The sequence below is a fragment of the Simochromis diagramma genome, unplaced genomic scaffold, assembly GCF_900408965.1.
Source record: "Simochromis diagramma unplaced genomic scaffold, fSimDia1.1 OVJJ01000822.1, whole genome shotgun sequence".
NCBI classification, from domain to species: domain Eukaryota; kingdom Metazoa; phylum Chordata; class Actinopteri; order Cichliformes; family Cichlidae; genus Simochromis; species Simochromis diagramma.
The window spans coordinates 2820927-2844401 of record NW_024387520.1 but is presented as its reverse complement, the minus strand read 5'-3'; the positions used below and the strand labels follow the sequence as shown (position 1 = coordinate 2844401).

The 23475-nt window shown below is 39.2% G+C and overlaps 1 protein-coding gene across 2 annotated transcripts in view; it reads left to right on the top strand.

The window, feature by feature from the left end:
* The window catches only part of LOC120725939 (EGF-like repeat and discoidin I-like domain-containing protein 3), a 124082-nt gene that overhangs the window by 82126 nt on the left and 18481 nt on the right, over nucleotides 1-23475 (top strand). For both annotated transcript variants that reach the window (XM_040019055.1, XM_040019053.1), the window contains exons 6-8: nucleotides 5934-6089; nucleotides 6900-7044; nucleotides 7264-7448. In XM_040019055.1, coding sequence (XP_039874989.1) covers nucleotides 5934-6089; nucleotides 6900-7044; nucleotides 7264-7448 — 486 coding nt within the window. The remainder of the gene's footprint in view (nucleotides 1-5933; nucleotides 6090-6899; nucleotides 7045-7263; nucleotides 7449-23475) is intronic.

The following is a 23475-nucleotide window of genomic DNA, read 5'->3' as shown; positions in this document are numbered from 1 at the left end:
ACATTTTGAACCAAAAATTTTAATTTTGGATTCATTGCTCCATAGCACCTGATGCCACTGATTTTCAGTCCAGTTACTGGGCCTTCCATAACCTTTCTTCCTCTGGTCTCTTCTTAAGGATGGCTTGTTTTACATCATCCCTTCCACTAAAACCATTTCTCATGAGATTTCTGAGCTCGGGTACAAGGACTAGATTGAAAATCACTAAAAAATCAGCCAATGTCCGAAGAAAACCTCTGAAAGACCTTCAGAAAGCCCAAAGACCTTATTTAAAAAAAGAAAGTCTGGTTCCTTCAAAGCAAAACATAAAGAAATGAGGAGTGGCTCAAGACTGCACTGTTGTTAAAATTTGTTCCTGATGCCAAGGATAAAGAAGAAGCTTTTTAAATATGTGTAGCCAAGTGTGCTTGACTGCGTGTGCGTTTGCTCACATGCATTTTTAAGCAGTGGTGCCACAGGGCTGTTAGGTAGCTTCAAGGACAGTCTAATTGTTACAATATTGTTGCAATTCCCTCCGCAGTTCTGATCTCAGCATGTAATCAACAAGGGGTATATTTTGTCTGACCTTTGTATGCCTGTGTGTACGCATGTGTGTGATGTTTTGCTTGTCGGTATGAATATTCTGTGTGTTGTATAATTAGTGGTCTTAACAACATAAATGACTCAAAGCTAGCTGTTCTGCAGTCAGCTGCGTTTTTACCTGGAGGTTGTTGTTGTCGTAAATAAATGCAGTTCTGCCTGTTTTTACTTAGAGCAACATTTTGAGCTCTGGAAAGATTCTAATGGAAAATGTTTTAAAAATGTCTTGTTTTTCTTTTTTATTTATCAGAATCCAGTCAATTAAAACCAATATGACATAAGTGAATGTGTCACGTGCAGAAAGAAACTAAATGTTCAAAGTTTCCATCGTGATTTGAGCTCCAGCTAACAAGTATGTCATTACTGCTTGTGCTCTTAATGATTTTCTCAATTATCCATTCTGCTTGCAAAATGTGAAGAAACAATGAAAAATGGCTATAATAATTTCTCAGAGCCAAGCTGCCATTCGCTGACAAATTGTTTTAGTCCTAGTCATTATGCATAACTCAATTAGCTTCTGACATGTATTTTTATGGCAGGGGACTACAAGTGTAGATAAAAACAAGCAGTAATGGCTGAATTATCTACATGTATTAGCACAGGTTGCATTTTTGTTTTAATTATGAATTTGGCTCTCTAAATTCTCAAAAATAGTTTTTTTAGGCAATCTCAAATGATGAGTGGAAAATTAATGCTCTCGTGTTAATGACCTTAAGTATGTATGTATATTTTCTTTATGCCTCTCGAACAGTTATGCTGAACATTTTCTGGCGGTACTGAAAACATTACAGGGAAAAACAGGTTGAATCATGCTGTGCAAACAAAGGATATGTTCTTTGTTTTGCAAATAGAGTCTGAGAACAGAAAATATTTGATGTAGATTTTCTTTTTACTTTAGAGGCTCATTTTACTGAGTGCTTCGTACACAGGTTGCTGTCTGAGTCTGGAACAAGCGAGAGTGAAATGGTGAAAGGGTAAAAGTTCATTCTATACTTCTTTTTTTAATATGCTGCAGTGTTACTATTTTATATCTAAACCAAATTTACAGAGTACACAGTGTATGCTAAGTGTATGCTCTTTGTTAGATTATAATGAAAAAAAAAAAACCTCCAATAACAAACTATATCTAAAATGCCAGCTCATCCTACTTCGCAAGACATCAACCTCTGAATGCGGATCTGAATTGTTCTTTTAGACGAGAGCTGCAGCTGCAGTAATAGAAAAGGAAAAAAGATCAAACTGTGCTAAATACTGAGTCACTCAGTCTCATTAGCAATGACCCTAAACTGCACAGATACATAATATATAACCCATATCAGAGAAATGTCAACAAAATTTTGCTAGCAGTTTATAAAGTTATAGTTTATATAGTTATAAAGTTAAGATTTTGTAAAATTAGACAAACATAGATAGCTATAGTCTTACAAATTTGCTAGGTACCTGATTTCTTTCTTTTGTTTTCTCATTGTAAATATTTATTTTGCATTTCTTTTTTTAACAAAGACATGCATCATTATTAGCACTCAAGCGACAGAGGTCCTTTTCTGAGTGGTGAATTAAAATGTGAAGAATCACCCCAATTACCCCAGCGGTGGCCTTTTAGTGACAGGGCTTCTAATTAGTGCAAGAAGTATCTATCTCTGTGGAGAATAATGAGAAGAGCAAAGAAATGCTGTGAATGGGAAAGTGTGGGTCACTGCGGCTCCGAGGCTCTAAGAGGTTTCCTCATGTATAATTACCATGATACGTTGGTTTAAGCGTGTAGAAAAAATTGGTGTAATTGAGTCGTAGCCCTAAAAGTGGAAATTAAGATACAAATCACTGCTGTAAAATATTTATTTCTTTTTTTGACAGTTCAAGCATAGATGATAACCATCATAAACAGCGCTGGATCTGTTAGAGCCGATGCTCTAATCTCGAATGTCGTCAGGAGACAATGCTTAGAGCATTTTTGCTTTTTCAATAACAGAAAAAGGAGAGTATAACTTGAGCTCGTGCTCTCAAATATTTTACTTGTAAATTGCCTTATTTCATAGTAATGCTACCACTCGTTTACCAGAAAATGTGCTCAAGCCCGCAGAATACCACAGCAAATGTAGTCGCACTGCCAGTTCCATTTTTGGCACAGGCTTTTAAAGGGTTTGTGCTCTTAAACAGACTTTAGCTAACAAACATAAAGCGAAATGCAGGCTTCTTTCTTTTCACTAAGTTGCTGTGTGAAATGCACAGACACAATAACAGCAGCACTGACTCACACAGAACCAGCCTAATTCATAGGAGTAATTAAAATTCTGTTTTAGTCTGCATTTCTTTTATTGGTTTGGCTGTCCCAGGTTAATGGTCCTTTGCCTAATACTTCCTCAGAAGTGTGCTACTGCTACCCATCTGTTCTGCACAGAAATGGAAAGTTAGGCAGCTGTGTTTTTATATTTTGACAGGGAATGAGATAGATGAGCCTTTTTTTGGTGAAAATGACGCTGTTTCATTTCAATGTAGTTCCAACAAAGAATAACTGTCATCAGCTCTTATTTTCTTTATCTTATTTGTCACAGTCTGAGAGGCTATGCTGGTCTGAGACTGAAATTGCCCAGTGCCCTCTGGCTCTACTCCCCCCCGACACACACACATTTTTTTTAATCAGTGTTAAAATTGACTGTAATAAATGGCAAATAGTATGTGTCTGTGAGTACAATGAACACAGCATCACTCCTTAGTCACCACAGGCTTCTGCGTTTTGCCACAGTGAAGTTAGCTGTCATCAACTGTCATCAGCTGTCTCATTTTTTTTATACAAGCTCACCAGAAATTACAGGCGAGTGGCATTTTTTTTAACCAGTGCTGACAGATTGAAGACAAAGACTGTAGGGAAGCATAGATGTGGCGGGTGTAATATTACTCACAGGTCTTTCAAACTTGCTGCAGTTGTGAATTGAGAAGAAGAACCAGCCGGTGTGATAGGCTGAGGTTTCTTCCAGTCAATCAGTATTCCTCAGAAATGTAAAACTCTGTCAGCGACTATCACCGAGACAAGCTGGTGTTGACACCATCAAGTCTTCTGCACTGATATTGAAGAGACAGGATCCTTAAAGAGACACTGTGGTTATTTTGAGTTCACCGTTAATAACATCGGTTTTTGTAAAACACTCTATATATATAGACTTTGTATCCAAGAAAGTCCAATGATTAGAAAATCGACACGCTGTCAAACATGCTGCTGCTTTGCCAAAAGAAAATGTTCAGGAAAATATTGAAAATGCATCTTCTGGCCATTTCATTAGTTACACTGGTGTAATTGGTTATTATTAACCCAAATATTTTATGTGGAAATCAGATGGAAGTAGGGCTGTGCGATATGACCAAAATCTCATATCCCGATATTAAGACATCTATCGTCCGATAACGATATAAATCACAAAAATGTAACATTTTCTGTAAATTCTGTGAATCTCGGGCAGCTCGACTTGCGTGAAGTGTTTCCAGCTGGGCGTCGCGTACCTGGAGTCGAGTGTTTTAACTGATGCATGAAGCTATACATTTTTAGACATAAGTTGTAACAGCCGCCGTTTTCTTTGCGAGTATCTATTACATGGCGTGCTGCGGGGAAAAGCCTGTTCTAACGTTTGAGTCTAAGGTTTATTTTTAGCACCTGGCGGCTCTTTTTTGCTTCTCATCCGTAAACACTCTGCATCTTTCACGTGATTCAGTTTATTTTGAAAAGTCTTAAGAGGATCTTGAGCTTTATTGTGAAAGGTTTATGTGGAACAAGCGGACATGCGGTTGTTTTACCGTCGTTGTTGCTAACGACAACGCATAAAAACAAACACTTGTCTGTCTGTAGTGTGGTTATATTAAATGTAAGAGAAAGAGAGAACTTTAAGAAATTAATATAGCCACTACAGTGACCATCAAAATAGTGAAAAAATATTGCCGTAAACAGTTTATTTTGCGACACCACGAAACAAACGATAGCGTAAAATGAAACGATAGACGTTTTTATATCGTCATACGATATATATCGTTATATCGAACAGCCCTAGATGGAAGTAACTCAGAGCATTTAGCCATTTAGACATGGTCAGGAGGAGTTCCTGCAGTTTAAACAGAGAATCAGAAAGGGTAAGACAGGTGATTGGTGCCAGACAGGTATTTCAGAAACTGCTGATTTACTAGGTTTACAATGGTCCACATAAAGAGAAAATATCCAGTGAGCAGCATTTCTCTGGTTGAAAATGCTATGTTGATGGCAGAAGTCAGGAGAATGGCCAGACTGCTTCAACCTGACAGGAAGGCAACAGTAACTCAGATAACCATTCATTACATCCAAAATATGCAGGAAAACATCTTGAAGCAGACGGGCAACAGCAGAAGAAGACCACGCCGGGTGTCAGCTATGAACAGGAAACTGTGACAACCATTCACATGAACTCACCTGCATTGAACAAGAGAAGATTGCAGAAACACTGTGTGGTCTGATGAGTCTCAATTTCTCCTATGATGGGGTCAGAATGTGGTGCAAACACGAAAGCATGGACCCATCTTGTCTTCTATAAACAGTGCAATGATGGCGGGGATATTTTCTTGGCACATTTTGGCACTGATACTACCAGTTGAGCTTTGTTTAAATGCTACAGCCTATCTGAGTAGTGTTGCTGACCATGTTGATCTCTTTATGACCGCAGTTTACGTGTCTTCTGATGGCTGCTTCTAGCAGGTTAACTCACCATTTCACAAAGCTCACGTCATATCAGATTGGTTTCTTGAAAAGAACAAGGAGTTCACTGTACAGATGCCAGACCAAATAAGGATGTTAATATGGACCACAACCTTAGAGGAATGCTTCCAACACCTTGCTGAATCATTGCCACAAATAATTAAGACAGTTCTGAACGCAAAACGGGGTTCAACGTTATGCTAGCAAGGTGTACCTAATGAAATGGCCGGTGAGCATATACTTTATCAAAATGAGCTGTCAGGGAAAGCTACTGAAGATATTGGTCTGTATGTAATGAATCTGGTTTGTGGGTGCTGAGTAGGATCTATAGAAGCCATTCGTCATTTTCCTCTTTCTTAGTGCCTCTTTTTCCTCTTGGCTCACCAAGCTGCTTTACACTGGCACCATATTGACAGTTTGCACAGTGTGGGCAGACTGGATATGGGGTGTACAATTGATTAAATGTTCTATTTGGACACAGACTTTTAGAATAAGATGGATGGCCCTGACAGAAAAGATACAAGGGGGTGAACTGAACTCGATGACATGCATGCTCACAGACACTTACACCTCTATATACAGTGTCTGAAAATAAAGCTAGAATTTCATCTTCAGCCTATCTGTGTTTTTTTCTACTCCACAGATAAACCTGCAGAGGAGAATGAGGGTCACGGGCCTAATTACCCAGGGTGCAAAGCGTATCGGCAGCCCAGAGTACGTCAAGTCTTACAAAGTAGCCTACAGTGATGACGGGAAGACCTGGAGAACATACAAAGTCAAGGGCAAAGATGAGGATATGGTGAGACACTTGTACGGGCACACAGACATAGGTGTACGCATCCATCGTCACCCATTGCTTCTTGTTCTGTGGTAGACAGACGAAATACACACTCATACATGCGCACACATCGACTAGAGACTGTGCACTCAGTCAAGGACAGGGTGGAGGACATGATGAGATGGCTTTTTAATTAGCTAGCGCACACCGGGCCCATCCTGCTGCCCCTTACCCCCCTCCACTTTTATGACTTCTAGATTGAATTTTTATACTATTTGGGGATGAACAGCCACCAAATAGGCCACAGAGCATTCTATCATTCCTGACAGCAAGCCACGACTGTCCTCTCTTTGGCCGAGCTCCGAAACAACCAGACCTCCAAACTTATTATCAGATATGTTGTCAGATTTGTATGCTCTACGTCTGGACTTTGATATTTTTTATTTAGAGCTCTTTTTTTTTTTGCTCAGCCAAAGCTGGACACGGCTATGACATGTCTGTGTTTGTTTGTACATCTTTCGCTCCAATCATATAGTTTCTGTCAGGCTATCTTCAGCGATTTGGATGAAACACTCCAGAAGGTAACGTGATATAATTGGAGCACTAATTTAAAACACACCACTGTTCTTATGAATTACTGGCTCAAATGGTGCGACAAATTGTCTATTTTCCCCTGTAATTCTAGCTCATTGACCTTGAATGACAGCAATTTGTTGAGCGTGGAGTAGACACTAGAGACAGCGGCGGATAGACTGCCACATTATTGAAAACTGATCTGCTTCACCATCCTCCCCCGCCCCCCATCTGCTGTTATTTCATCCCTTGCAACAGATTTTCAGAGGAAATGTCGATAACAACGCTCCATCAGCCAACTCCTTCACCCCTCCCATTGAGGCCCAATACGTGCGCATTTACCCCCAAGTCTGCAGGAGGCACTGTACTTTACGCATGGAGCTGCTCGGTTGTGAGCTAACAGGTGAGTGAGCTTTCTTTATCCAACTGAATACACTAATCACCATCATTATCATAAATACATCATACTGGAATTTGGAAATCCACTCCAGTATGCCTCTTGCACAGTTGTTCCTCTTGTTTTTAAGTAGTGTCAGCACTGAATCCCTTTTCAGGAGGCCTGGGGTTAGATGTAAAAAAAAAACAAAACAGTTTAGAGCCAATCTGTTTTTGTTGTTGCCAGGCTGTTCTGAACCACTGGGTATGAAGTCAGGCCATATCCAGGACTATCAGGTCACAGCCTCCAGCATCTTCAGGACGCTCAACATGGACATGTTCACTTGGGAGCCTGGGAAAGCCCGTTTAGACAAGCAGGGCAAGGTCAACGCTTGGACAGCTGGTCATAGCGACCAGTCGCAGTGGCTACAGGTGAGATATAATCTGAGCCAAGTCTGTTATCTGTTGCAGCTACTGTAGAGATAAATCAATGTATTAGCAGCAAAATGAACAACAGACACCCCTGTTCTTGCAGATAGCTGGCTTTCACTCTGATGAAGGATTAGCTCTTACCTCCCTGGCATAATAATTGATGGTTGTGCATGGTAATGCATGCCAATGGATTCAATTATATTTCATAGGGAAGGACTTCACTGTTCATGCCAGTTGAGAATTAAATTATCTCTTAAAAAACCACCTTTGTTAGCTGCTTCGCAGTATCCTTCTTGGAAACAGTCAGTAATAGGTTGTAAATTCTGTTTATTTCCATGTCAGTCTTTCTGAATCCAACACCCACACTGCCTCAGTTGGAAGAGTTGCGCCCTGTTATCTCTGGCTGCAGTCCAAGGCTTTCTATCTCTATGAAACCAGCCCATCTATTTGTTTTCATTACAGAAGTGAAGGCTAAACATGTCTCCTGAAAGGGACAAGACACGTCTCTAAGTGAACGTTTACCTCCCAGTCTTTCTGTTTAACAATATGTGAGATTGATGGTGGCTGAGGGAGTTTCAGATAGATATCAATAAGGCTCAGTCAGGCTTAGAATTCCCTTACGTATGGCCTCATATATTGGATTTTTTCTTTTTTTTTGTTTTTCATACAAAAAAGAAAAGTCATAAATGCTTTTTGCTTTTAAAGTGCGAAACCAGATCTTACTTCATGCTGTGAAAGTGATAGCATAGAAGAAAATGTGATGTGGATTATCTCATCGGGGAATTGAAGATCAGTGATTTCTTTGATTTCTTGGCCTTTCTCGCGGACTCGCTCGCACATACCCCCTCCCTATCAGTGACACAGTTAACGCTCTGTAGCCATACCGACTGGTCTGGCTGTTATTAGATTGGTTGGGTTCTGATTCAGACATGTTTTTTATTATGCTGAAAGCTTTTTTTAGATGGTGACGGCACACAGGGCTGTGTGTCGGTGGAGACAGGTACTTAGGCGGGCTCCATCCATGCTAGGGAGTTTGGCTAAGCAAAATTGATTGCTTTGGGTAAAAGAAAACTTGCAGTCTCATATTACATGCTGTGCTGGCAGGAAAGAGGAGATGCCATACAGATGAAGTGAGAAAATCAATGGCTTCCATTGCCAAGAACCATTTCTGTGCACACGAGCAGATACAATATCCAGCTTTTAAAAGTCGACATTTAAGAGTTCTGTACTGTAAAGTATGTTGATGAGGCTGTTGGTAATGACTGTTTTGAATATTTAGCGATCATCTTATATGCATTTATTAAGCTCCTGCTATAATCACTGTCTTCTTTCTACTCGTTGCCATGGCAAATAATTGATTCAGAGTGGCGTTACTGAATGACTTAAAACCTCACAGACTAATGGAATTAATCAACCTTAATGATAAAATAAGTATTCCTATTAATCAAGAAAACTGTTCTTTTGCAGATTGGACACAGTGAAAAACCCTCTTTATGCATCAGGGTACATAATTTAATATAATATGGATTGCTTAATGCAGTGGTTCCCAAACTTTTTTTGCTGGGCCCCCCTTGTTTTACAAGAAAAATGTTTGCGCCCCCCATTCTCGCGCGTGCACGCGCACACGCACAAACACAAACACATCCTCCAACCACACACGTCCATATTTTGCTCCATTGCGGTTTATTTCACACCTCAAACATTTAGTAAACAATTAATCAAATACAAGTAATCTGCAATAAATTACAGGTAGTAATACAATAAACTACTAACTCTTTTACGCTACGTCCACACCTACACGGGTATTTTTGAAAACGCATCTATTTCATCCACACGTAAACGGCGTTTTGAATCACCGAAAACTGAGATTTTTTTTTAAACTCCTTTTTTGCGTTTACATGTCAACGAGGAATACAGAGTTCATCACGCAACGTCAAAGGTATGTGCCTTTTTTCACGTCACGCTGTGCACACGTTTTTGTTTACATGAGATGAATTGCAGAATGGCAGATAGAGACAAAATACTGTTAATCTGACTATCTTCAGGTTTTACAACGCTTACATACACACGCAGTTACTGTCCCTCCATTTAGAAAGACAGAGGCGTCACGGTGTGATTATTTTACATGTAGTTGTTTTTTTTTTCTTGTGTAATAATATTCAACATTGCTATCAATACATTTTTCAAAAAAATGCCTCTCTGTGCAAAATGGGTTTAAAAACATAAAAAACTGTGGGATCCTGTTTGTCCGTGATCTGAACAGCCCGGCGCTGCTCCCGACACAGGGAAAACCTGCAGGGGAGACCTACCTTGGCACTTGTGCAGGTGAAACCAAAGGGAAGATATGCTTCACCATATTTTCTAGTCTTTGGCTTAGAATGAAATTGGTTTGGAAACATATTCAGTGATGCTTCATCTCCTGCTTTGCATTTCTGTGGGCGCCCCGTGCTAGCAGTGTCCAAGCGTTTTGTTCCCCCCCCCCCACACACACACACACACTTATGGAAGGTCTGGCTTAATGTATACAACAAAAAAGACATGATGATGCACAGATTTTGTCAGAAGGCCTTTTTTTCTTATCAGAATACCCACACATTTCTAATAGATATTGGCATGCCAGGTCAATCAGCTGTGACAATGGGTAGGAGGGAGGTAACAATAAATGCACATTTGTCAAGCCTGATGTCACCTTGCACTCAGTGCAGGAACAGTTTACTATGTTCAGACTGATAAATAATCACCACTCAGTACCCAAAGCTGAGATATCTGTAGCAGCACCTAAGCCGTGGCTAAGTAAAACAGTTTTTAGACCAAATATGCCCAAATATGCCCAAATATGCCAAACCTAACACATTTACACTCAAAGAAACAGCGAGTCCTAGAGAAAGTTGCTGGAAAATCGCAGCACAAATTACCGTGCTGTTAAACTGCTGTTTGCAATAGAAATGCAGCCATTTAGTTTGAGGACAGCTCAAAGTAAATGTTCAGCAGCTGTAAATGTTTGTAAAGTTAGACCTAATCTATCACTCTACATTAGGGTAGGTGAATCTGAAATTGAATAGATATATTTTACACAAAAATAACTGATGAAACCTGGAGGGCCACTGATCTAGCGCCTTCCTCCTTATCAAAGTAACACAGGCAATTGTCAAGCCTGTAAGACTTTGTTCTGGAGAGAGCATATCAACCAACCAATGTGGAGCCCTAAATAGTAAGACATTTCCCCACCTAGTAATCACGTCTATTATCATCATTTGATCTAACTGCACAATTAACATTCTGAAGTTAGCAACAGCCTTAATATAAAAAATATTAAGGCTGTTATATTCCTTTTCATTTTGCGACAGAAAGCTTTTAAGTAAAGGAAAAAAAATCACCAAGAGCTGGACCTTTTAGTCACCTTCCAAGTTGAAGCTATTCTGTTCTGACAGGGGATAAAATTACACACGGGGAGACTAAACCAGAAAATTTCAAGATGTTTTCAAGAGAGGAGCTGAAGCTGTCAGACGAGGCTGCCAAATGTTTCGAGCTGGCATAAGCTGATTAGTTAATTATGCACATTAACATGTCCACGTTGCAGAGAGAACGTGATAGAGAGACAGTTGCTACTTTTCAGTTTCATAACTGTTCTGTTAAAGCAACAAGTGTACTGCAAATTTTCTGACAAGCACTGCTCGGGACTGTGGAGAGTTTTTATGGTGGATTATGATAAAGAAGCCCCAGACAAACAAGTACACAAGGCTGGAATGAAGTGGGATTGTCTCTTCCCTCATATTTAATTTGGTTGCGGTTAACAAATGACTTGGCAAGAGTTTTGAATTCTCCATTTGTATCTCTGTCATAGGCGGCACTGAGGAGGTTTTACATTTTCTTGCTATTTGTATGTTGATTATTTGTTGACACTCAGCTGCAGTATTGGTATTGACATGCCTTTGCACTAAGAAGAAGTCACAGAACCTTCAGGAATTTAAACAGGAATGTAAAACTCTTCTACAAAGGAATTGCAACTTTTTCTTAGATTATTTCTAATATTGGGTAACTACATTGCAATGGGCTCAAGTAAATAATCATTAAATGTAACCATACAGTACATTAGTGAAACAAGTGTAAGCATGGCCATAGATAGCACAAAATACATCACTTAATTTGCAACTTGTTCGATTTATTTGTATCTAGCAAAGGTTACAAAACCAGTTATGAACGCAATTCCGGTCTGTGGTTCATTTGTTATCCCCCGTCTCCATGGTTTTCACACCCAATTATCTCCTTAAAAATGATGAATATGTGTGGTGTGCGGCTGTGGCACCCTGATAATCACCTCTGCCTCTGATGATGCAGAGTGAGCGAGGTTTGTGTGAAAACTTTGAAAGAAGTACAGTAACTCTCTTTTTAATAATGGTGCTAATGATTTAGTCGGCAAACAGTGGTTGTTGCTAATACAGTATATGCACTGTTTCTTTAATGCAGTGGTGTTGTAGCAGCTGTAACATCATATCCTTTTTACACTGATGAGTCACCATGTGCTTGACCAACTACTCCCAAAGCATGGGTCACAGCTCACTGGTGGGCTGTGAAAAAACTGCAGGTGGACCACAAGTAGTTATTTACAATAAATGGAAATCCTTTTCATTTTCCTATTGCTGTAAATTTTAAGAATAAAAATGAAAATAAGATGCAGGCATCAGATACATGAAGTAATGCTATTAATGGAGATTCAACCTCAACAAAGCTAATCATTGCAAGGTTTTTGTTTTAGTGGAAACAAAAACAAGAAGAAAAACTTTTTTCCTTAGTCTGTGAGCAATCATCAAAAATAAGAAAACCAAAGAAAACCATAGGCCTGTGTCTGATATTATTATTTACATCTAAACCTAGAGTCTAGCATTAGCATTTATGGATTCAAACACAGCATCAGTGCTTCAGAGTTTCTGTGGTTTCTGTAAGTAAATCACACCAATCCATCTGTTTACTCTGTATTAGACAGATTTGCCCAGATATTATCACTGTTTAGTTTGTAACACGGGCTTATTGAATGAAGAGCATTGATGTTGCAGGATCGTAAAAAAAAAGAAAGAAAAATGAGCAACCATAAACTAACATGCAGAGCAGAGCACACATAATTAGTGTGAACTATGATAGTGCGGGTTTACTTAGGCAGATGCTGATGAGGTAAATATTGAAAGTGCAGCAGGTGAAGTACTGCGTACTCATGGGGGGGAGAAGTGCCTCTCTGTTGGAGTACATGGGACCGAGGAGAAAACACATTGGGTGATTACAAACAAAGATGGGGTAACAAGTTAAAGAACTGCCAAAGAGAGCTGAGATCAAGGTAGCACTAGTTTACAAGCACACATTACTTCAATGCCAATATTATGTGCAGAAATCAAGTATCAGTTAAAAAAAAAAAAAAAGCTATTGCACTCTCATCTTCTCTGTTGATCCTAAGAATTTGGATTGATACTACCAGTACAGGAGGTTTGGGAAGTTGGAAATTATCATAAAGCACTACAGGTATATGACAGAATTGGGTTGCAGCCATTTATTTCTTGACATTGGCTAAATGAGTCTGTGTAGTCAATGCTCACTAAAAATGATGAAGGCCAGCCAGGAGATAGTTTTCCCTCTCCAGCTTTTTGGCTTTGACAAAGTTCCAGTCTGCCACCTTGAAAATAGCGAGACAGTAGGACAGCAGATTGCATCATCAAGTTCTGGTTTATATTTTTTATCTATTACCTTCATTCATGAATCAGTATGAAATAAATACCAGGCTATGTGAACAGTTTGACTCCCTGCAGACACTCAGTACTTTGTATATGGTTGTTGATAGCAGTAATTGGTGGTTTTGACCATTTCCTTGTTTAAATCACAAGAAATGATCCATGTTGAAAGAGCAGTCCTGACCTAGGAAGAAGAAGACATTACCGGCATGAAAAGAAACAGGTTAGTTGAGCTTTTTGTCTGAAGTCTTCTCAATTTAAATGAGCATTGCTTTAATTCGTGGACCTTAAAAAGTCATATTGTAGCAGGGGTTAGTGATCCGGTTATACTGCTATGTTTTTTAATGGAAAAAAAATACTTTTCACTCTATTGAGTACCTCTTTGTGATTTGCATACTTAAGAAACACTTCAAAAGTTTAAAGGATCCCTCAATGTCATGGAGACAATGGCAATACTACCTTAGCATACTTAAGGCATTTCGTACAGTATTAATGCCTTTTAAGCAAGTAAGATTTCCAGAGAGAGAAGCGTAAAAGCCACTAAGCACTGTTCATCTGAGGCAAGTGGATATATTTAATTCATGGTCCAATGCTCTTAATATGAAGCACGTCTGGAATCCAAAGTCTATCAGCACCAAAAAGGAATGGCAGTGGTTATACAGTACCGGAGGAGACTCCCAGCAGGATGAATGTGAGAGATTAGTCTTGTCGTGTTAGGGCTAGGCACAGTACAAGCAGCACTTCAGATAGATACAAGCCAACGTTTAAATGGGATGAACAGTCTGTTGCTCAGCTGTTACTCAGATGTTCTTCTTCTCGCCTTATCCTCATCTTGAGATTCATGAAGCACTCTCGGTTTCGTTAATGTTCTCAGTGTTCAGTCATAGTAACCCTGCTTGCTGTGGGTGGTTGATTATTACAGGGGCAGTGGTGTGACAGACAGCATCATTGCTTCACAGCAACGAGGCCCCGGGTTTGCTTATTCTATCCAGGTACTGCAGCTTCTCCCACAGTCCATAGACATGCATGTTGGGTTAACCGGTGACTCTCAATTGGCCATAGATGTGAATGTGAGCATGAGTGGTTGCCTTTCTGTGTACGCCCTGAGACAGAATGGTGACTTGTTCAAATGGATAGACGATTAAAGGCACTCAGGACACTCAGTAAGCAAATATTTAGATTAAAAAAAACATTTTGCTAAAAGCAGTATTCATGATTTTTACCAGAAAGTGTAACTTTTTAATGGGTTGCATTTCCTAACAAACAGTGGTAAGTAAGATCAAATAAATGTTGTTATGTTGTCATTTAGCTTGTCTTTATCTCACCCACTCTCACAGACAAGTTAACCTCAGTAAAGGTCAATGTCGCAGTTGGTAACTTTGTATTTATAAACTAAGGAATTAAAATGATATCTCAAAAAAGGCACGTGATAACCCACCAAAAGAAGGCACTGCACTTACCTGGTTTGACAGCATCAGTGCATCTCAAAAGTCTAAATAAACACACAAACACATCTGCGGATATCCGTTGTTTCATTAGAGAGAATTTTGTAATAGGAGCAGAAAAATTACATTAAAGTCAGTAAATTAATTTCAGATATAGTAGTTAATGATTATAATCCTGCAATTTTTTATTTACTCTTTAAAAGCATTCATCAATTTTTAAACCTCTGAGAGTGAAATTTATAGTGCAATTCAAAATGCACTTGTAATAAAGTGCATTAATTAATATACTGTTGAAGAAAATCACCCACAGTGTTCGTTCATAAAGCATTTTACACGTTGACACTTCACACTTTTTCTCATGTGGGTCAAAGACAAGAGCGCACAATAAGTAAATGTGATGCAAGATTGAGTCCTGCACAGTGCCTGTGAGCCTGCATTTTATATAATCAAACCGGGTATTATCATTTCACCAACTTTGCCGAGCGCAGCTTCCTAATCAAATTGCTGCTTCAAATACAGCGCTGCTGACTGCAAACTCTATTTCTTTTAATCAATAGAATTAGTTGGGTGTTTGTCTCATCCATCCACAGAGGAGAATGGCTTTAATTTGTCCCATTGAAACTCTCATCTCTTCTTGAGTGTTTATGCAGCAAAGATGAAGTGTGTCCTTTCTAAAAAAAATAAAAAAAGGAAAGAAAAAAAAACAAAACAGAAAAGCTGCCACTGAGAGAGCAAAGGCATTGTGGCATGAAAGGATTTAAGAGGGATTCTTATTGTCTAGCATGGCAATGATCATGTCTTTATTTCAAGAACAAAAGACCAGCACTTTGTTGCAAATACTTGCATGAGACAGTAAGAATTCACTGGGAACTTTAAAGGGTGAGTCGCTGTCTTCTCTGTCCTTCAAGTATGATCCCCTCTGCAGTGGAAGATTTTTTTTGCAACAAATATTAGGCAGCACAAACGTGGTATCCTCTTAATCCAGCATTTTTTTTATTACTGTCATATTGATCTGGTTGAAACTAGATAAAGGCACTTGTCCCTGCAGATTGGACTATTCAGCATTCTAATCACATTCTTTATTTTTCCCGGCTGTGCAGCTTTTTATCGTTATTTGTCCTACTGCACTAAATACAAAACCGGATCGATAGGAGCGGCGCCTGTAGCTAAGTTTTCTTTCTGAACTAATTGAAGAAAGCGACTGCTACAGGGAAAACATCTCCGATCGGTTTCTGTTTCAGATGCCGCTGAGAAGCACATAACCATGGACTCTATGAACAGTGATCTGCCAGGCTGCAGCCACGCTTGTCGATGGGGATTTTATCCAACATAATATTAGCCAATCCTTTTTCTGCGTAAATATTTATTTTGCTTAGTTTTATTTGTTAGTCGTGCTTGCCTAAGCTTGGGCTGCGGCACTGCCTGCTGGTTCTGACTTTTAAAGCCATGTTAACAGATGACCACTGCTCCAAATCCCACTGCCAGCGCTGACGTGCCATCTCAGTTGCAGAAAGGCAAATTGAAATTTGCACCGTGTAGCTACGGGCGGTGCGTGAATGATTTTACAAGTGGGGAAGTTTTTTTGTTTGTTTTTTTTGTTGAATATTAAATGGAATCGCTCTGGGCACTTATCAGACTTCAGTAGAAAAAGCATGTCAGATGGGACACATCTGCTACTGCATATGTAACTGCTGGCTACCCAACTATAATATAATCTGAATAGACATAAAAAGTAACTGTTGATTCAAAAATAAAACGTTTTTCTCACATATGTTGCGAATTCTATTATTTTGACACCATTATCCATGAACTCAAAAACAATTTGCACACTAGCCGAAAACATGCCCGATGTAAATTCAGTGGAAGCGTTATCGTCCGAGCCTCACTTCCACCCTGTCCAATACAACTCTTTCTTGGCTCTATTTTATTCAGATTCCCTGCAGCTAGTGTGCTGATTCAATTAGCTTCCAAATAAAGTTATAGAAGGAATGGTAAATCCATCTGCTTCTCTGATTCATTTGGTTGTGTTCTTTTTAGCGTTTCCTCCCTCCCACCACATCCTTAAATGTCCAGGTCTAAAATCTGTGTAAAATAACTCATTTGTTCTTATTATCAAAGGAAGCCATCTTATCCTTCAGCACCACATCCTCTCTCTCTTTCTTCCTCGGTTTCTCTCATTCCTTCTGACCTAACGCAGGATGCATTTGTCTGTTTTATCCCGGGATGATTGATTCATGAGTCGGCAGCAGAGCATGCCGTGGTTCTGCAGGAATTGTCAGAAGTGAAGGTGCCAGATCTTAAATCGGTGCAGCAGAGATTCGCTGTGTTTTGCATGTGTATCTTGTGGTTTCATCGTGTTTGGAAGCCATCTCTTGGCACACAGGGGCATCCGCTACTCACATCTGTACACTTAAATCAGACATGATATCCACTCAGGAGAGTATGGACTGGATTTAAGGAGGACTGCTACATGCTAGAGTATCATGATAAATTTAGAATAGTCTGAAGCCAAGCTGTGGCTGTGTAGATATGATACTGCAGTATGCACTTATGTCCATAAATGTGTTTTTTAATTTCATCACTTCCTCTTTTTATTGCTTACGATGTCCTCCACTTCCTTCTCTTCCATTTTGTGCACTGTGTGTTTATATATGTCCATATGTGTGAGAATTTGATATGAATATTTCATATACCGTGTGAGAAGGAGGAGAAGGAAGCGGGGAAAGTGGTATGATGAGATATAAGTGCAGCACTCGGAGTAAACATTTATTTTTTTAAACTGCAACCTCATTTGCACTACCTCCAGAAAGAGTAATCAGCGATAAAACGGAAAACCTTTCTTTAGGTTATTAAATCATTTTACATTTTTTACGCCTGCTTAATATTTCAACAGTAAGGAGTTCTCTTCCCGCCAGAGTGAGTTACAGATTTGAGTTCAGTCAAGATCACACAAGGAGACCGAATGCTTTAGATTTTTCGCTGTGAATAAGTGTCCATCAGATGTCTAGCCACAGTGAGCATTAAACAGAGTGTGAAATTCCCCAAGTCCCTTACTAGTGCACCATCAAGACCATTTTTTACGCGTGTGGATCTGACTCCCACACTTCACTCATTCTGACATGGGAAGCATCTGGCTACAGATGATGTTCTCCGTGCCGTAATAGCTCTAAATGATCCAGATGACCATGGTTGATTTCTTTCCTGTTCCTTTTGCCATGACCAATTCCCTGCATCGGTGCAACCATTTAGACTTAACTTGACATGCTGAAGTGAGGCGCCATCTGTTTTATGGCTACAGTATGTGCTCCAAGTTTTCTGAAAGAGGCCTTTTCAGATAGCAGTGCTTGTGCTCTAAGCCGGTTGCTTTGATTAAAGTCTGACTTTGCTTTAGAGCAAAGAATGGAAATTAAATAATCATTTAATAATCTGAATATGCACTTTCTCCTTTAAAGCATGGAGCTGTGCTTTTAAGTTGTGGATTGGATGAATGAGGTCTAAAAAAAAGCTGACCTTGCAGGGGTTTTTTGTTTCAAGCTGTGACTGTAAGGCAGATGGTCATATTTCACTACTAATTTATCAAATAGTTTTTACTCCGTAAAACGATGCGATATTGCCATCACCCTGCCAGGCAGGCGGGCAACATGAACACCCAAGTTTGTGAATGCAATAACTCAAGAACGAGTAAGACTTTTAAGTTGATACCATAGGTGTAGCTACTAAAAATCTCGGAAGAGTTAGAATCTCAGTGACCTTAACCTCAAGGTTGAGGTCAAAGGTCAGATTTTCTCAAATCTTGTAGATGCGGTTACTTGAGAAGAAAGTCACTTAGCATTTTGAAATTAGTAATGTAAGTGTATCTACCAGGAAGCTGAGGGGTACTGCTGACCACCACCAGTATTTTAATAAATTATGGCTATAGGATACGGTACTGTGAAAAAGTCTTTAGCCACCCTTCATTTCTGTGTATTATTCTAGGAAAATGGGGGGGGAAATGCAGTGCAATGTTCTAAAACCTTAAAAAATATTTTTTAATAAGGAAATAAAGTGGAAAATAAAATGATATGAAGAATATGAAGGACCATTCCTTAGACATCTGGAGTATCTTCCTAACCTGAGGCGCATAATACAAAGCAAATTTGGTATAGCCTGGATATTTGTACCATCAGAGTTTGCACAATTCTAACGAGATTAAAAGTCAATATTTGGTATGAGCACCTTTATTCTTCAACACAGCCTGAACTCTCTTGGGCAGTTTTCTAGTAATTTCTTTAAGTAGTCTTCAGGAATAGTTCTGCAGGCTTCTTGTCCATAATCCAAAGCTCTTCTTTGGATGTTGGCTTTCTTATGCTCCATTTTCTGTCCCACACTGCTTTTCTCTGTTTTCTTTGTATTGTTGTTGGTTTTTCTCCCTTACACTCTTTTCTTTTTTCTTTACCTTACACAGCTGCCTCTTTAAGACAATTGTTTTTATGATTTGGCGCTATATAAATAAAACTGAATTGATCAAATTATCCATTTTTGTGAAAGGCTCCTAGTAACAAAGTGCCTAAAGATCCATCCATTCTCTTCCACTTACCCTTATCAGGGTAATGGGGAGGCTGTAGCCTACCCCAGCTGTCATAGGGCGAGAGGCGAGGTAGACCCTGGACCCGTCTGTCACAGAGCTAACACACAGAGACAGGCAACCATTCGCACCTATGGGCAATTTAGAATCACCAATAAACTTAACCCCACTAAAGTACATTCCTCATAAAATGGCCAGGCACAATTAAAGAAAGAACATCAGAAAGTCTGGAAAACATTTGTTCAACATCACTTTAAAGATGACAAGTAATATGAAGAAATGAGAAGTGTCTCTTCTTTACTTTTGAACTGTTCATTTATCTCCTGTTAGAAATTCTGATGCTGAAATATCAGCAAACAGCTTATTTTAGCCAATACACCCACCCTACCGATATACTGGTCTTGCGCGCTGATTTATTATGTATCTAATATGGATACATTTATGGATAAAACTTCTCATGCTGCCATTCTGTCAGGTTTGGCTGATAGAGTCCAAGTCCATATTTGGAGGTTCAATTGAGGGTAAAGGTTGAGGTTTGACAGCCAGAACTTGTCATGTCTGGGAGATTTCTAATTCGCCTTTTGTTTTCATCTATTTTTTTCTTTTGCTACCAAAAATTGCTTATTGAAGTTTGGGAAAATACCAGGGAAAAAACACAAGGACCCCTACTCCCTGAATGTGAAATGCCAGCGATGTTTGGCACCGTAGCAATTAAAATTGACTTAAATTAACACGATCGAGGCTTACCAGACATGCTGAAATGCTAACTTTAGCAACATTAGCATTCACCGGATAAATGGAAATGATACTGCTGGTCTCACTAGATAAGATGTACAAACAAAATTATTTATTTTTAGCAACAAAGAATTTAAATTCAGTTACATGCAGCATTGCTTCATTCGAGTGCGCTGCCAGAAAGATGAGAGAGAAAGGAGTGAGAAGAGTGCAGGGGAGGATGTTTAATGCATGCAATGTTCATGGCATGTATAACTGTTTGCCTTTCAAATTTGTGTGTTTGCAATTCACTATGAGTTACTGCTTCCCTCTCATTTTGGCTGTAAGATGTGCTTTGACCAGCCAACCAGCTGACTCGCTGCGACAAAGACACACGGCACATGAAGATTTTTCTTTCAGGCGACTGCATTTGATTCTTATTTTGACATTTAGGACTTTTGAAATCAGTATAGTCCAGTCAAATTTAAAAAAAAAAAATGTTTACGCCCAAGTGTGAACGGTCACAGCCACACTGACCAGCCTGTTATGCTTTCCCTCTGTGACATTGACTTTTGTATGCTAAATGCTCCAGGGCAGCTTCAAACTGCCTGCAAACCTTCCTTTCAGTGTGTGAGAACTCAGCAGCCATTTATACCTTCTGACATCCCACCACCCCGGTCACAAAAGGTGTAAGAAAGGAGGATCCACTATCTGTGAGTGTGTGTATGCACGAGCCATACTGAAATTTGTAGGAGTACGCACATCTCGGTCTGCGTGCTAATGCAGGGAGCTTGTTAGCTTGTGGACTTGAAACTCTATATAACATGGCTGCGTAAGACAGATGGTAACCGAAACACAAAGAGTGATCATTTGTACTGCACTGTGGAGTAGAAAACAACATCACAAGGAAAAAGTGAAGTTGATTGAGCGCTGGTGCGTGGGTTTGTGCACATCCACGAGGAGGAACGAGAAGAGAATGAGTCATAATTCACTCGTGGAGCAGGAGACCTCCTTAGGTAACATAAACAGAGGTGTAACATTAGGTGAGTTATTGTTCCCTTAAATTATATAATACAACAATATAATCTGAGCTGATTAAAGTTAGTGACAACAGTATTTTATCAAACAAATCACCTAACAATGAAGTGTACATTTATGGACAAGCTAACACTTCCCCAGATATATACTGTGTATTTGTCACCCAAGGCAGTCACTAATCCTGCGTGAGGGTGTGTCATGCATTTCTGTTTTATTTACAATAAAACTTTTTCTCATGTTGGTTTTATATGCTGACATTTTTACAATAATAAACAAATATATCTGATATATGATATTCACATTTCAGAAATTTAAAGGTGATTTGTAAAGCCGTAAATATGTTGCAATTTATTTTTTTTTATGCTATCATTTTCACTTTCATGGTACTGGGACAATGTGCTGTCATACAGAGAAAAAAAAAACACTTCGTAAGCTCAGCGAGACTCAGACCAGTGGTTCATTTTATGAAATAGGCTTAGCCAGCTCACCTCTGTGTGCAGTGGCACATCTTTAAGCTTAGAAAGGTATCATAACACAAACAGGCTCATTTTTGCACTCAGTAAAGAGGTGCTGTACTCACTGAACCATCTGTCTGGAAATTGTCTGCCTGCAGTCTCATCCCTCATTTTTTTTTTTTTTTTTGTAATTTCATGTGTGCTTTTTGGATTAAAGATCTTTTTTTGGAGACAGGTGGTTTGAACCAGTATATAAAAGTGTTTGCCATTTGGCATGTTATGCTGTTTTCAGACGGTATTACATGTCACCAGCTGCCTCTCTGATAACTCATACATAACTCAATGCAAATGGGCCATTTCTCTGTGTAATGGCTCCCTTATTTGACTTTGCATCAGCAAACAGCAGGAACAGTCTCCAAACATCCACAGTGGTTCAACTGTCTGCTGTGATTACTCAGTCCAATGTATATCAGTCCACAAAAAGGTACACTGTGACATTAGGTGGCTTTGTTTGGATTGAATTCTTACAAAAATACATCAAACATCCAGTGATAAAAACTGTACAATTGCAGATGACTGACGAGTGTAATTGTCAGATTTGTAAGGCGTCTTTTATGTTTTTTACAGTATTGTGTTTATAATCATATTCTTTCGACTGCCTCTTTCTCTAGCATCCTCCTCTGTCACACCAACCCTCTGCATGTCCTCCTTCTCTACATCCATGAACCACCTCTGAGGTCTTCCTCTTTTCCTCCTTTTCCACAGTTAAGCAGCATTATTGAAGAATGTGACAAATAGTTTAAAATACCTTTGTTATTAGTTTTTGACATTTTCCATTAAACGGTTCTCAAATTTAACTTAATATCTCAGTGTTTCGTGGTTTTAAACTACTCAGTCAGTTTTTTCCCCTTGTGAAATTAGTCACCAGGAACATCCCTACTCCCAACTAAAATCTTAACACCACCAGCTCTGTCTCCTGTATTTTAATAATTAGATTTTAGCATTAAAAATCTCTTTTCGATTTCAGCGCTTGCACATACTGGTGGATTAACCATTACAAAAACATGAAAAAAGGGTTTTGGTAATTGCCAATACTCGTAATTCAGGGTAGCTGTGACATAAATCGTACATTGGATGGTGGTCTTTCTTTCTTAAAGGTGAGATTAAAATCAGACAACACACGCCTAAAACAGTGATAACAAATTCAATTTAATGCTAAGTTTCATTAGCAATGAGAGCCATTAACATTACCAATTAACATATGCAGGACTGACTGCCCCAGTGCAATTTTGACTGTTATTATGCCTGTAATAGGTGAAACCGATTTTAATTTGTTCTTAATTGCATCACACATGCATTTTTCTCTGACTGCTGAACTTGACACAATTCAACTTGATTTTTTCTCAACACTGCCCTGGTCTCCTTACCAGGCCATGTGCTATTTTATCATGCTACCAACTGAGTTGTAGTAATATGACAAGATGTTCACGTTCAGCGTGATCACATGAAGCATACAGTGCATTGTTTAAGTTTTCATGAGTAAGTAAACAAACCTCCTACAGGTATGTGGAAACTTCCTGTAGACAGAAAAGCACTTTTTAATGTTCTTGTTGCATCTTTAAGCTTTAATGATAGCTGCCCTGTTGTGGGGTTCATGGGCCGTAGCACTATCCGCCTCATGACTGTGAGTTGAATTCTGAATTCTGCCCTGTAAATATACAGTATACACAAAGACACAACACCTCCCTTAGGCTGCAAAGATTAAACGAGTCTTCGCTGCATACAGTTAAATCAGCACAGCTGGACGAAGACTGTTAGCAGGTTGCTGTATATGTGCACGTACTGTATTCATAATATAGAAAAGCGGGACGTATTCGGCTCCTTATTAAGCTTTCTTCTCGCTGCATTAATCTTCTTTATCCTGCAGTGGCAAAACCATTTCAATACAAACAGGACATTTAAATACCAACTCATAATGAGCGGGAGAGATAAGTGTTTCTCTGACAGAAGTGTACAAACATTTCCACTTTGCACAAAGCCATCAAAGACAAAGTACAAATAAGTAATTGACCCTGTCTCCCTTTTGCCTCTGCG